Genomic DNA, 13,465 nt, shown 5'->3' with positions numbered 1-13,465 from the left:
ACAAGCATTGTTGTGGAGAAAACTAAAAAAAATAAAATAATATAAAATAAATCTTTGACCAAGGTTCCACCGAGATTTGAACTCGGATCGCAGGATTCAGAGTCCTGAGTGCTAACCATTACACCATGGAACCTCTTAGAGGCTAAATGTCCAAACTTATAAAGGTAGTAAGTCTAGGAGAAATAAAGCTGATTTTACCATTTTTATAATACATAAAACATGTTTTTATATACATTTGTTGGAATTTGAAGTGAAAAAGTTTAAAAAAATATGTAATAATATAATTTTATCTTGTCTACCCGAAAGTAAATATTATGTAACCATAAGCTTAGTAGTAAAGTATTTGTTAATCATTTATCAAATTTTAAATTTAAAAAGTTAAATATTTAATAATTTTTAATAAAAAAGAAAATAAAATAAAAAAAATGTTCATCTCAGGTTCCACCGAGATTTGAACTCGGATCGCAGGATTCAGAGTCCTGAGTGCTAACCATTACACCATGGAACCGACTGTCTCTCTTCCGCCTAAAGTCAACCATTAGACCGTTGAAGCTGTTACTTTTCTTGGGTTATCTAGAAAGGTGAAAGTTCTTCTTATCAAAAATCAATACTTAGTTGCTTTTCAACATTTTATTCGCTAATCTATTTTTTTTTTGTGAGTTTTTTTTACAAGCACTTATGACTAATTAGATTTGCCAGCGCGCGCATATTCCGTAATCCAGTTTCTGGTTCGTCATCACGAGTCCGGTTTGTTTGCATTGTCGAGAACAATTAGCCGTAGTAGGAGTAGGGGGAGGCGTAGTATCCGCCGGAGTAGGCGTAGGGGCTAGCTCCATAGTAGAACTGGGGAGCGGGCTCGGGGCTGGCAATCGGAATGGGTGCGGGGTTGGCACGCGGCAGTGGGGCTGGAGCGGGAACGGCCAGGGCAGCAGCGAAGAGGGCGGCAAAAACAACAACCAGCTTGGCAGAGAAATGGAAAGTTTAAATATATATTTTTGTTTAATATCCTAAAAGGATAATTAATCCTTGTGGTAGACTCACCAGCTTGAACATTTTGCTTGATTTGATTTTTGATTTTTTGAGATGCTTCTTAAGCGTTTGCAGTTTGTGATTTGATGCTGTTTGGCTCGAAGACTCCGGCTTATATAGTCCTCTTGGTGGCTAAAAATTTGTCTCACTTCATGACTTATTTATGATGTCGCACTTCTGGACTCTGATCGGATTTATGGCCACTTCTGTTTTGCTAACATCATTCGGCCATAGTTTCGTTTTCTATTTTTACGCCAATAGTATTTTGTCACAGTCTCGCAAAATTCGAAAAAATTTCCTTTGGCATTCTAATGAGTTCTTATTCGTCGACGATCTGAGATGATGGAATCACTTAGATATAGACTGGCCTTGAACGTGATCCCAAGCCATAGACAGACTAACGAATAATTCGGGCAACACTCATTGCATTTTAATTGGGAATTTGTGGGGCTACTGTGGGGCTACCATTCAGGTGATTGATGATTTGTGGATATAGCCCGGCTTACTGAATGAGAACGGGAATGGGTTTTGTTTCAAATGGCAAAGGTTTGTTGAATCAATTACGCAGATATCCTGGAAGATATCTGCAATTCAATTTTGATTAATTATATTGCGTTTTAATTTATATTTGTAGATTTTAAGAGAAAACAAGGCTTAAATGCCTTGAAATAGAAAATTAAGAATATAACTGATGTTAGGGGTTCAAAATTTTATGAAAATATTTTGGACAAATGAAAGTAAAATTCTTTTACTTTAGAAAATGAAAGTTATTATATTTATTTGAAAACGTTCACCAATTACGCAGTATATTCTTACAACATTTTTAATAATCTAAACATTACGTAAACATTGTCTTTGTCAAACCACCTTTTGTGTGGGAAACAATCCTCTTAGCCCATTGGCTTGTATTTCAAATGCAAGTGTATGGCATAAAAATTTGCCAAATCATGTATTCCAGAACTCCCAAATCGATCCAAATGACAATAAGGCCAGAATGTTTGCCGCAGGCCAGATATAACCAAAAAAAAAAACCCATAAAAAAGAGAGTCAACCAAACAAACGACACACATTTCTGGATGGAAGGGGTTAGTATGGAAAGTGGCGGATTTTCGGGAGACGGAAGAGGGAGATACTTACCGCCGCCGATGATAATGATAATGATGATGATGGCGATGTCGTCAGAACCGCAGATTAAGAAACAATAACGTTCTTTGTGCTCGCAACTCGCAACATTCGGCAGGCATTAGGCGAGCACGTTAAGAGCCCGTAATGAGCCATAAACTTGGCCAACGGAATGCATATGGAATATCAAAACGCAAAAAGCGATGCAGTCAGCAGAGATTAAAAAAAAACTCAAATAATGCGGCTTAGACGCCCCCCGCGTACCCCTTGTAAACAAAATGTTTGTTGCCTGTTTCCAGCGAATATAAAAAGCTGCAATTGAGCAAACATCGAGTGCAGTTCAATTCTGTTTGTCAAGTCGGAGAATTAACTTCTTTTCATCGTCAAAATGCTGAAGCTGGTGAGTGTTTGCCAGCCAAAGGACACTAGCCTTTGATCCTGTGGCGTTGCCGCAAATACAAAACCTCTGTCCGCCCGCAGGTATTCCTTTTGCTCGCCGCCCTCCTGGCCATTGCCATGGCAGCTCCCGGCCCGAATCCAGCCCCTGCTCCAGTTCCCCAGTTCGTCTACTCCGCCGGGTATCCGGCCGTGGGCTATGCCTCGCCCTACGTCTTCTACGGCTGATTCGAAATACGGATTGACTTTATAAATAAAAGCTTTTTGACAATTTTATTTGCAATTGAAATACCTCTGAGTTTTTTATTTAAGGTGGTATTTAAGGTATGAATTTTAAAAAGTTAGTAAATCAATTTTTATTATTTTTTAGACCAATAATTATATGGTAAATTTTTCACAGAAATGCGGAATCTTATAATAAATTATATTTTAATTAAAATATTAATAGAGTATTATTTAAAACAAAAAAATGTATTTCGAACTTATAAACCACAATTATGATACTTGTTTTTTCGAGAATTAAAAATTCATTAAGCTTCAAAGGTTTAGATAAAAAATATTCATTTCCACCATGGTTTAAAAAGAAGGAAAGGTCCTTTATTTTAAGCTCTTAACATAACTTCCATACCATAAATTTATAACAAAAATGGATGATATTCCTTTATAAACAAACTGAAACTTGATTTTATAAAAGACTTTCATATAGTTTATAGCTACTATAAAAAGCCAAGCTTCAAGGCAGAAAGGGCAAAAATTATACAAAATGTCTGTTATTTTTCTACGATTAAAATTTCTGAGCTTATTAGAAATTGTGAGACTTAATAAAACAACTTTCCTAATAAAAATATCATGATGATTCAATGAAAATATAATTTTTTATAAAATAAAACCTTCTATAATTTGGCACGTTTCAATCCTTAAACTTGTTCTACTATAAACTGTTATACGATTTTATAGTACATCCTGAACAACTTTCCCATATCCTGACATAACAAAGCTCCTGTTACCCCTGCCTTAGCCTCATAGAATGCTTTTCACCCCAAAGTGACCTACCCCTAACGAGTCCTTGGCAACATTTCGAACTGCCCGAGTTTAGAAATATCCTTTGAGGCAACATGTGCCTGCCGACGAAAAGTGTGTCAACATTGCGAAGTTTGGTGGCAGAAGAAGTTTCCCTTTCTCGGCCCGACTTCCTGGCATTGCCGACATGGGAAAAAGGATGCCATAGGACGAGCGATGACTTCAGTGTACTTTCTGGTTTTGCAACGGTTCGAACGTGAGCGCGGCAACAGAAATCACTCGACCCTTTCAATATTTTCGTAAAGTTCCATTCGTGACTTCGGACGGAACCAAACTGTGACTTCGTCTAGCATCCGCCGTGGATGCCGAGTGTCCTTTCTGTGGTGCACTTTCAGTCGAATCTCGGCACTCGCCTGCAATGGATCAGGGGATTTCCCAGAGCGGGGCTCGCAGCCTTGTCGCCCAAGTGAAGCGCGAGAATTGAAAGTCGTGAAATGTGAAAAGGACGTGCTACTGGCAGGATATGTTTGCCGGATATGTCGACCTACGCGGGCGCCGTGCTCCTCTGCCCATACCTCTAAGTGTTTCCTTCAGAGATAGTGCCTAAAAAAAAAAAGAAAAAAATAGATAAAAAGCCAGGCCAAGAACCACAAAACAAAATATCCAAAAATAAAGGAAGAGGCACAACAAGAATTTGTGGCCATGAGCCTGATGATGTCATGCCATTGTCCTGGCCAGAGTGAAAGTGTTGTTGTTGCCATATTTCCGGCCACGGGCGACACATGAGCGGCTCAGTCATGTGCCATTATCCCTCAAGTGAAGAGCCCGGTAATTAACTGCAAAAGTTCAACACCAAAAAGTGAAAGCGAGACAAACTCAAAACTCTGTCGAGATTCGGTGAAATTAACCATTAAGGATTATAGCCAAATAAAGGATATACCCGCTGAGCCATGGATACTCTGGCTGCGCTCTGTTCTCTGCTATTCCTGCTTCTCATACAAAATGGTAGGATAATCCCAAAGTCAAGAATCGAAACAGCCAAAAGACTTACAGTGGAAACTCTTTGGAGTAAACTTTTGCCTCTCAGACAGACAATTATATTTGTCTTCACATTCCACATTGTTTCCTTGGCTTTGTTTTTAAAATAATGAAATTCATAGCTGAATGCCAAATGAGCTCATTTGTTTTGGCACAACTTTTGGCTTTCCTTTGTTCAGGGATTTTCTTCCTATGGAGCTCTAAGTGTTCCTTGGAGTTCCTCAATGACTTAGACATGTCTTAAATGGTTTAAATTATTAAAAAACTTACATTATAACACTTGGCAAGATGTTATTGTAGTTAAATTGGTTTTTTAATTAAATGAACTTTGAAGTTCAAAGTAATGAAAAACAACCTTGTCAATATTTGCCATTTTAATTAATTTAATTAATTCATGTGACAAGCGGTGCTTTTTTTTTATTCTTGTACTACATGCGATAAATGAAATCAAATATATTTAATTGGTATTTGTAGTATACACTTTTTTATTACCATTTATTTATTTATTTGTTTGTTTGGGTTTTTTTTGTAAAAAGAAATCTCAGAATGGCCTTAATTTTCTCTCCTGAATTTTTAGTTTTTTGTGCTTAACCAAGCAGGAGAAGTATTTCCCACAAATCTGCTTTCAAATGTAGCGTAAGGCTGCGTCTGAAAGCAAAACAGTTTCTTTTGGGCCAAAATATTTGTATTTTTTTCGTGTTTTTTTACCAGCAATCTTCACTTGTCTCTGGCCAAAAAAATGCACATCAGAAAAGATAGAATAAATGAAAAAGATTTTCGTATTTTTTTGTATTTTATGCGGTTACGCAATGTGGCATGGAAATATTACACATACGCCCATTGCGCCGACAGCCCGAAAGTATGCAATGGGAAATGTGTTTGCCGGGCTGGGCCACTTATGAGTGATACTGAGCAAGCCATGCGTAAGGGCTTTGTGAATAAGTGTCAGAGGAACCTTCACCCAAATTAGCCCATGGCCATGTGGCCCTCGAAGATGAAACGTTTCATGGGATACATGAGAAGGAATTCATTATGGCCAAAGTATAAAAGGTGAAGTGCCTTGGTTGGGCTAACACACACACATGTACCCATTCAAACAAGGAAAGTAGAAGGAAAGGAAAGTGCCCAAATCATGGCACTTGACAGCCTTTTAAACATTCTAGAAAGAATATGTTCTATGAGTAGGTTACCTTTGATAGAATCTCATCATCGTAATTTGTTCAATTTTAAAAAATAGTTTCTTTTGTAAATTTTTTCTAATTTTATTTTTCCATTTCGCTAGAAACAGTAAACGAAATCAATGAAACTTTATACAAAGTAAGCATGCAACTTTGGCATAACAAGTTCAGTTTCTATATTGAAATTATATTACCTCTACGAATTCACTTACCCCGTTTCCATAGATCCTTCCCAGCTCCACCCCTCATCATATCCTGCTTGATTGATATGCACATCGCACAAAAGAGTCGAAAAAAACCTTAACAATCCAATTGCAGAAAATTGTACCTCAATTCCTCACTTTATGGTATATATCTTCGTGCGTGTGTCTGTTTGTATATTGCTTTCAAAGTCGAAAAGACGAATTTGAATTTTTATTGAATTTATTTGCCGCCTACCGCCCATCAAATAAAATATTATTAAATTCAATTTGATGGATTTGTTGGCTTGCTGGCCTGGGCGGAGATATCTCGCCAAGATATTTTGGACCAAGTTTATGGATTTCAAAGGCAAAAGCCTAAATTTTTATTAGATGACAGCCCGAAAATCAATTGGTTTAAGTTGGCTCTTAAGCCACTTTAAGTACGTTCCTTAACTGATTAAATTAAATATACTGAATATAATAAATATATTTCATATTATCAAGTTCTCTATATCATTTAGCCCATTTATTATAGTCTTTTGATTTATTTTGAAATATATTGGCATACTGTTTGTATTATTTCTTAAATGCAACTAGGCATTTTAATTTAAAAATCAATTAAATTTTTGCCGAATTGCCGGCTGTGTGCCAATTTGATTATAGACGAATTGCGTTAGTACTCTGAATAGATTCAATTACCAATAATTATTTTAGGCTTCTGTCGACAACACTCTATCAAAAAAGTAATATAAATAAGAGTCAACAAATAAAATACGTTCTTATCCCTTTTCAAAATAGTTTTCGATATTTATTTGCCGGTTTGTTTGTGCAAAAGCTCTCGAATTGTTTGACTGAAATTTTGGCCAGAAAAAAGGATTGCGGTAGGGGAGGAGGAGGGTCATTGTCCTGGGCAAAGCAAAAGGATAATAAAATATAGGCTCGCATGTTGGGGAATTCGCGGCTTTTGGGACGTCAATAGAAATGCTGATGAAATCATTGGAAAACTCTGCTCTAAATGTAATTGAAATACGATGTGTTACAAGTTTTAATTAATTAATTTAAGACTAAAAACCAAAACTAAAGATAAGATAAGATATTTTGCTGAAAAGTTTGTCTTGTTTCCAAATCAAATATACAAAACTTCGGAAAAAGAAAAAATTGCAATAACGAAAGGGAACTTTTCAAAGGGTACGGCTTAATCAAATGCCTTGAATATTTTAAAAGAAATATAGAAAGCTGTAGAGGGATTTATTCTGCACTGGCTGGGTGGAAGCTAATTAAATCATAGCCCAAAAACAATGAGGAAACCCAACCCGGGAAAAAGTCGAGCTGTCTATATAAATTATGATGATTTTTTTATGAGAAGCCCGCCGACCACCAGCTGACCTCAAACCCTCTTGAAAAGTGATAAATTTAATGAAAAAAGCCCTTTCTGGTTTTTGCAGCTGCAATCCTTGGACAGCTGGACAACAGCATCAGGGGGAGTGGCAGTCCGCCCCCCGCCAAGCCACCCGCCCCCACGCTCCGCCTGCAGCCATCGACGCCATCAATAACGCATTTTGTAAATGACTCCTTCATCATCTTCTGCCAGACAGTACAAAAGGATATCGACACCAAGTGGCGTGATCCTCGCGGACAGACCCGCGAGAATACCAAAGGACGAGTCCATATCGAGAAGAAGACAATGGGTAAGTGAGCCGAAAAAGGATATATCTAAAGGATCACTGCTAAAAACTCTAAGACATTTTAGGATAATTTAAAGAAATTAAAAGTGTCAATCGTTGTAGTAAATAATATTTTTGTCGACATATTTTTATGCTCTAAAAGAAGCCTTTTATGCTCTATTCTCAAACATAAAACTATTTTTTTCTCTGTACATATTCAAATCACAAGGACTCTTGGCTCTAGTTTTCGAGCACATCTCCCTGGACGACAGGGGCAACTGGACCTGCGAGGTGAATGGGAATGGTAATGGCAATCGGAATGTGAATGTTGAACGTGAATTTTTGGCCTCCTTCGAGCTCCTCGTAAATCGTAAGTTGACTTCCAGCTCTAAGAACTAAGGGAACAAAAAAGGATATAAAGGAAATGGGGTCGTAAAAACAATGGAAGGATCTGTTTACTTGGCAGCTAAGTACCCAACGAGATGGTTAGGTAACCAAACAAAAGTTCAAAGAGAATTTTTAAAAGTACGTCTAGTTAGTTAGTAGTAGTTTGAAATTTCTTCAATAAGAGTTGGTAGAGGGTTTCTTTAAAGCTTCGGATTTCACCACAAAGTTGCCAAATGATTTCCGTTTGAAGTGAGCTGACAAATCATTTAATGTATTTACAAATCAGAACGAGTGCCTGCCACAGCAAGCCACTTTTAAAGCAACTCGATGAACTAACACACCATTTGTCAACTAACCAATCAAAGAGAGACCAAGTAAACAGAATCAGCAAAGAACCTGACTAACAGGACATGTACCCAGGACATACATATAGTATATAAAGGAGAGGGGAAATGGGTATATCATGCCTGCATATTTGCACTGGGAACTTGAACAATGTCGCCACCCCCTTTATCCTTATTTCATTTGAACATCCTAGAGAAAATCTCATTTGGGAAGACGGAGCAAGTGCAGTCGGTGCGCGAGGGACGCGATGCGATGGTCAATTGCTTTGTGGAGGGAATGCCCACACCGGAAGTGTCCTGGCTCTACAATGGCGAATATATAAACAGTGAGTATATTCTCAGACCCATATACTTACCTTTAAATCGTTAAACAACTGAAGAAAATAATTTACATTTAATTATTATTGTTTTAATTATTTAAATAAAGTTTATTATGATTTTCTTAGTGCATATTTTAAGATTGGGACAAACTTGTTAACCACTCAACTATTTGGCCCGTCCCGCACTCATTCGCATCCTGCATCCTCCACCCTGACATCCTTTTTTTCTTTGTTTGCAGCTGTGAACTCATCGAAGCACAATCGCCTGTCGAACGGTCTCTATATCAGGAATGTGAGCCAGGCGGATGCCGGGGAGTACACGTGTCGGGCGATGCGTATAACTCCGACTTTTTCGGATTCCGATCAAATAACGATATTGCTAAGGATACAACGTAAGTACAAAGCAGCCAATGGCCAATGGCCAATGTCCCTACACTGCTACTTGTTGTGTTTGTTGTTATTATTGGTGTTGAGCTCTCGAATTGCATGACACTCTGAGTTGAGCAGGACATGCATTCCCGCTACGTGCCCCACTTGATAATATTTAATCTAGAATTTATTTTTCGCCCCCCCCAACACACACTTGTTGGCAATTGCATTTTGGGTTCGGTTCCCTCTTAGATTTACCCTCGATTCTGTTTTTTTCTTGATAGCTGAAAATTGAGCTCGGACTTTGCAACAAAGTCTTTTGCTGATAGCAGCTTAAAGTTATTTAGATTCCTCGAGAACCCACCCCTTCGTCCTTGGGGAGTCAGCATGCTTCGTTGCCTTTAATGAGATTTCCAGGATCCCGATTGAAGTTGCTCAAAGCAGGGAATTCCTTGCGGATGTCAGGGTCAAGTGGCTGGCAAATGCAAATTATTGATGCAAATTTCCTAATGAACATATTACCCAAAGTTGCTACTTTTGGGGGAAATGGAGTCATTGATGGTGTGTCTCCATTTGTCTGGGGATCTGATGCGAAAATGCTAATCTACGAAATTGCTAGCTTGTTGGCTGTTTGGCTAGAAACAAAAACGGAAAAATCCCACGTGCTTCTAATAAAACACAGAATAACCTTGTTTATTGGCACATAATAACTTCTGGGTTTTTTCGCAGGAGACTCATTTGTTAAGTTGACTCTTTTTCGGGATGGGGCAAGTGGAAAGAATCCTGCCCTGCCCTGACCTACCATCAATATCGAAACATATGGCAGGATAAACAAACCGACACCAGGAAAGCCAAATAGAACTCCATTGGACCTACGAACTGAGGCAAACAGAATTGAGTTGCCGTCAAAATTTTACTAATGACTAACGGGCGAAGGTTTGCACAAGCCAGAAGCTATAGTGCACTGTAAAAATAAAACTAAAAAAAAGAATATGACACTATACAAATTATATAAGGACCAAAACCAGACTTTCCTTGTTCTTAACAACATTCTAATGATAAATGGTAGTATTTGATGAAACAAATATCCTAAATAAGACACTGGAAATACCCTAATATTTTCTCTAAGTGAAGATGTAACCAAGCGGACCAATCCGTTGGGCAGCTGGTTCTGAAAGGCAAACAGCAGGCGAATGGGGAAACCGAAACTAATTTGCTGCCCAGCAGCTAAAGCAACGGAAGCAACACAAGCAGAAATACCAGCAGAAATCCAAAGGGAAGAACCAAGGACCCAGGACCATGGTCGAAACTCAGAAACTGAAACTGTAACAGAACCAACAGATGAAATGCTCCAAATGCTGCAATATATAGGTTTGCATTTCCCCAGCAATAAACTTCAATGAGCCGCAGCGGTGACGATGGCGACAAGGACACTGGGACACTGAGACCCAAGGAGCCAAGGATCCAAGGACAACAACGAAATGCTAAAATGCGCTATTAGCTGAGGCTAAAGAATGGAGAAATGATGAAATGAGAAGGATAGTGGCGAGAAGATTGTGTCCCTTAGGGATGTCCAGGCATCTCATTTGATACAGTGGAGAGAGCACATTTGCCAAAGGAAGGACGATTAAAACTTAATTGCTTCTGCCACATTTAGTGGCATTTAAGAGAGTGCGAAGAAAATTGTTGTTATTCAATAATACAAATAAACTATTTAAATGCAATATACTGTGATAATATTAAATTAAACCTGAAGGAAAGCGAAGTCGAAGTTGAAATACTCTTGAAATACATTCTCAAAATATTTTCTATAAGACTGGTTACATAATAAATTTCATTGCTGAAGAGTTTATTTTTTGTTTTAATTTCCAGACAAACCCCATTGGTTCTTTAACGAGACACTACCAGTCCAGTACGCGTATGTGGGCGGGGCCGTTAACCTCAGCTGCGACGCGATGGGAGAGCCCCCACCATCCTTCACCTGGCTGCACAACGGCAAGGGCATCGTCGGCTTCAACCATCGCATCTTTGTAGCCGACTACGGGGCTACGCTTCAGCTCGAGATCCGGAACAGCAGCCAGTTCGGGGACTACAAGTGCAAGGTGGCCAATCCGCTGGGCATGCTGGAAAGGGTGATCAAGCTGCGACCTGGTCCGAAGCCCTGGAGCCCCACCAGCTTCCTGTTGAAGCGAAGCCAACCGGACGCCATAGAGCTGGATCTGAAAGCACCCCGGATGACCAATGTATCGTATGAGATGCAAGTCTATGGCTACAGGGTGGCCTTTATGAGCGATAAGGAGTTCAAGTTCAATGCCGGGAACTGGAGTCATGCCAAATTTCGCGACTTCTCCTTCCATAGGGGTGAGTTTTTATATTATTTATATTTGTAAAAATGTAATATTTAAATTTAAAATCTATATGAAAATATGAATTTAAATTTTTTAGGCCAACATTTCATCATCCCGCATTTAAAGGCCAACACCTCATACTTGATGCGTGCTGCCAGCATTAATCTGGCCGGTCTGAGTGACTGGAGTGGCGTGAAGACCTTTGCCACAGCCGCAGGATGCAGCATATGGAATCCGTCGCTATATCCCCTATACGCGCTAATTGTTGCTTTCATTCGGACATAGAGTTCATGAAAAATCAAACACCAAAAATTAATACCCCATCCCATTCCAAACTCGTTACTGTTGCTGCTGAGTTTTCTAGTTTTGTATATCTTCTGTGATAGAACCTTGTGTGTGCAATTCACTAAAACCTAAACCCAAAATCTATTATTGAAATGGAAACGCTTTTCGCTGAAACATACACATATATGTGTATAAATAATTTGTTCATTGTGCTATCGCCAATTTTTGCTGCCAATCCTAAGTAATCCATAAAAAGCATTTTTTGTACGTTTTTTAAAACAAAAACCAAAATGGAGAAAAAAATGAGTAAACGATTTTTAAGGTGAGTGGAATCCTTACGATACATACAATACATATGCATTGTCAACTCTACCTTATAGTTAAATATGAAATGCCCAACTCTACATAAATGTTGTTCAAGCTACAAAAAAAAAAAAAAATAAAAAAAAAATATAAAAAAAATAAAACGATATACAAGTAACTCCAAAACTTTGATGAATTTTACAACCACACAAAAAAGTCCAAATTATTGATTATAAACTTAACTGAAGGCAAAGCAAATCAATAAAAGAAAACGGATTGAATTAGCTTAATTGAAGTAATATGAGAAAGTAAAAAAAAAATAAAGAAAAAAGAAAAGCGATAGTGAAACGAATTCCCAATGAAATGAAATGTTTAGCTGGTAAGCAGGGCGTATGAGTAATATGGAAAATAAATTCAACTGAATGTGTGCAAAAATGACTTTTAATTGTTTATCAAAGGAAACGAAAGGTAAGTAAACATATCTATATTTGGCATAACTAAGTATAGAAAATTGTTTTCAGACTTCTTTCTTATTAGTTCAACCAAACCGACTCTTTTAAAACTCTTTCAAATAAATAGAATTTATTTGAATTATAATAAATTTCAAACCAACACTATTCTCCACGCCATTAATTCCCAAAAACCTTTCTGCATCAAGCTATAAAATTTGTAGTAAGGTGTCCCTTGATGCTTATCTTGCGACCTCCTTTAGCCACCATTATCCCTAGAAATGTTTATCATATTCATTAGGACAAATCTCGTATTGCTTTCAGGCCATAAACATCCCGTCAAGACCAGAGGCGCAAAAACAAAGAAGGGGGAACCCCACTGGACGCTCATTGCTAATGCCGAGCACGCGCCCAATTACAAGGATACTTCGCATCCTTACAGCAACCTTAACCCCCTTTAGGAGCAATAAAAAAAAAGACATAATAAACTAACTCATAACAGTCAATAAACTGTCAAATGGCGAAACATTTACATCACTTAAGCATAAATCTCCTTCCCCCTTCGCATACAATGTCCTCGACCAACGTCCTGATAAAAGGACGAACGTTGCAGGATTCAGGAGCCATTTACATAAGCCCACAAATTCTCTCAGCTATAAATGATCATTAACGCAATCGTCCGTAATAACTTATTGTATTTTATTTAACTTTTTGTTCCTGCGTATGCAATTTTTTTTGTTTCAAAAAATATATATTTTTTGTGTATATGTATGAATCGAAAATTGTTACGGGTCAGTGGAAATCAGCCCGCAGACGTGACAATGTTGAAAGAAAAAATATTGCAAATTATGGCACACCAACAAACACAATTCATTCCGTTCGTGTTTGTCCGGCCTTCGAATATACGTAAGTACATAATATTATAGGTCTGTGTGGGCTTCGGGCAATCCATTGTGTCAATGCCACGCCCACATTCACGGCGGCTCATTATTAACAAAACGATTTATAGGCAATTTTTCAGTTTCGACCAT

The 13,465-nt window shown here is 38.1% G+C and overlaps 3 protein-coding genes and 2 non-coding genes across 7 annotated transcripts; 2 read left to right on the top strand and 3 right to left on the bottom strand.

Moving 5' to 3' along the window:
• Window positions 1–61: 61 nt before the first annotated feature.
• TRNAQ-CUG (transfer RNA glutamine (anticodon CUG)) lies at window positions 62–133 on the bottom strand. Its single transcript has one exon. It is a non-coding gene; the product is annotated as a tRNA-Gln (tRNA).
• Window positions 134–436: 303 nt separating this feature from the next.
• TRNAQ-CUG (transfer RNA glutamine (anticodon CUG)) lies at window positions 437–508 on the bottom strand. The gene has a single exon. It is a non-coding gene; the product is annotated as a tRNA-Gln (tRNA).
• A 138-nt stretch (window positions 509–646) lies between these two features.
• On the bottom strand, window positions 647–1,126 carry Nplp4 (Neuropeptide-like precursor 4). The gene is made up of 2 exons (XM_017242235.3): window positions 1,042–1,126; window positions 647–960 (listed from the first exon to the last, which is right to left on the bottom strand). The coding sequence occupies exons 1-2, from the start codon at window positions 1,051–1,053 to the stop codon at window positions 772–774; spliced, it is 201 nt and encodes a 66-aa protein (XP_017097724.1). The 5' UTR covers window positions 1,054–1,126; the 3' UTR covers window positions 647–771.
• A 1,306-nt stretch (window positions 1,127–2,432) lies between these two features.
• LOC108125895 (uncharacterized) lies at window positions 2,433–2,807 on the top strand. Its single transcript, XM_017242236.3, has 2 exons — window positions 2,433–2,551; window positions 2,632–2,807. The coding sequence occupies exons 1-2, from the start codon at window positions 2,540–2,542 to the stop codon at window positions 2,773–2,775; spliced, it is 156 nt and encodes a 51-aa protein (XP_017097725.1). The 5' UTR covers window positions 2,433–2,539; the 3' UTR covers window positions 2,776–2,807.
• A 1,087-nt stretch (window positions 2,808–3,894) lies between these two features.
• LOC108125814 (neural cell adhesion molecule 2) lies at window positions 3,895–12,408 on the top strand. Of its 3 annotated transcripts, XM_017242147.3 has the most exons (7): window positions 3,898–4,572; window positions 7,411–7,653; window positions 7,859–7,999; window positions 8,555–8,686; window positions 8,920–9,072; window positions 10,922–11,410; window positions 11,495–12,408. In XM_017242147.3, exons 1-7 carry the CDS (start codon window positions 4,518–4,520, stop codon window positions 11,680–11,682), a joined length of 1,401 nt encoding a protein of 466 aa, XP_017097636.2. In that variant the 5' UTR covers window positions 3,898–4,517; the 3' UTR covers window positions 11,683–12,408. The 3 variants fall into 3 exon arrangements, with proteins under 3 accessions (XP_070133821.1, XP_017097636.2, XP_070133820.1); XM_070277720.1 differs by lacking the exon at window positions 11,495–12,408 and having other exon boundaries at window positions 3,895–4,572; window positions 8,557–8,686; window positions 10,922–11,064; XM_070277719.1 differs by lacking the exons at window positions 3,898–4,572; window positions 7,411–7,653 and having other exon boundaries at window positions 7,934–7,999; window positions 8,557–8,686.
• The last annotated feature ends 1,057 nt before the right edge of the window (window positions 12,409–13,465 follow it).

The sequence above is a fragment of the Drosophila bipectinata genome, chromosome 2L (genome assembly GCF_030179905.1).
Source record: "Drosophila bipectinata strain 14024-0381.07 chromosome 2L, DbipHiC1v2, whole genome shotgun sequence".
Taxonomy (NCBI): domain Eukaryota; kingdom Metazoa; phylum Arthropoda; class Insecta; order Diptera; family Drosophilidae; genus Drosophila; species Drosophila bipectinata.
This window is presented reverse-complemented; position numbering and strand designations above follow the sequence as displayed.

What these genes read in the sequence shown, in the direction of transcription:
- LOC108125814 (XM_017242147.3), top strand. Translation starts at nt 4,518, where the DNA reads ATGGATACTCTGGCTGCGCTCTGTTCTCTGCTATTCCTGCTTCTCATA. An exon ending in TATCGAGAAGAAGACAATGG is followed by an intron (nt 7,654 to 7,858) that starts GTAAGTGAGCCG and finishes TCAAATCACAAG; the next exon opens with GACTCTTGGCTCTAGTTTTC. An exon ending in GATATTGCTAAGGATACAAC is followed by an intron (nt 9,073 to 10,921) that starts GTAAGTACAAAG and finishes TTTAATTTCCAG; the next exon opens with ACAAACCCCATTGGTTCTTT.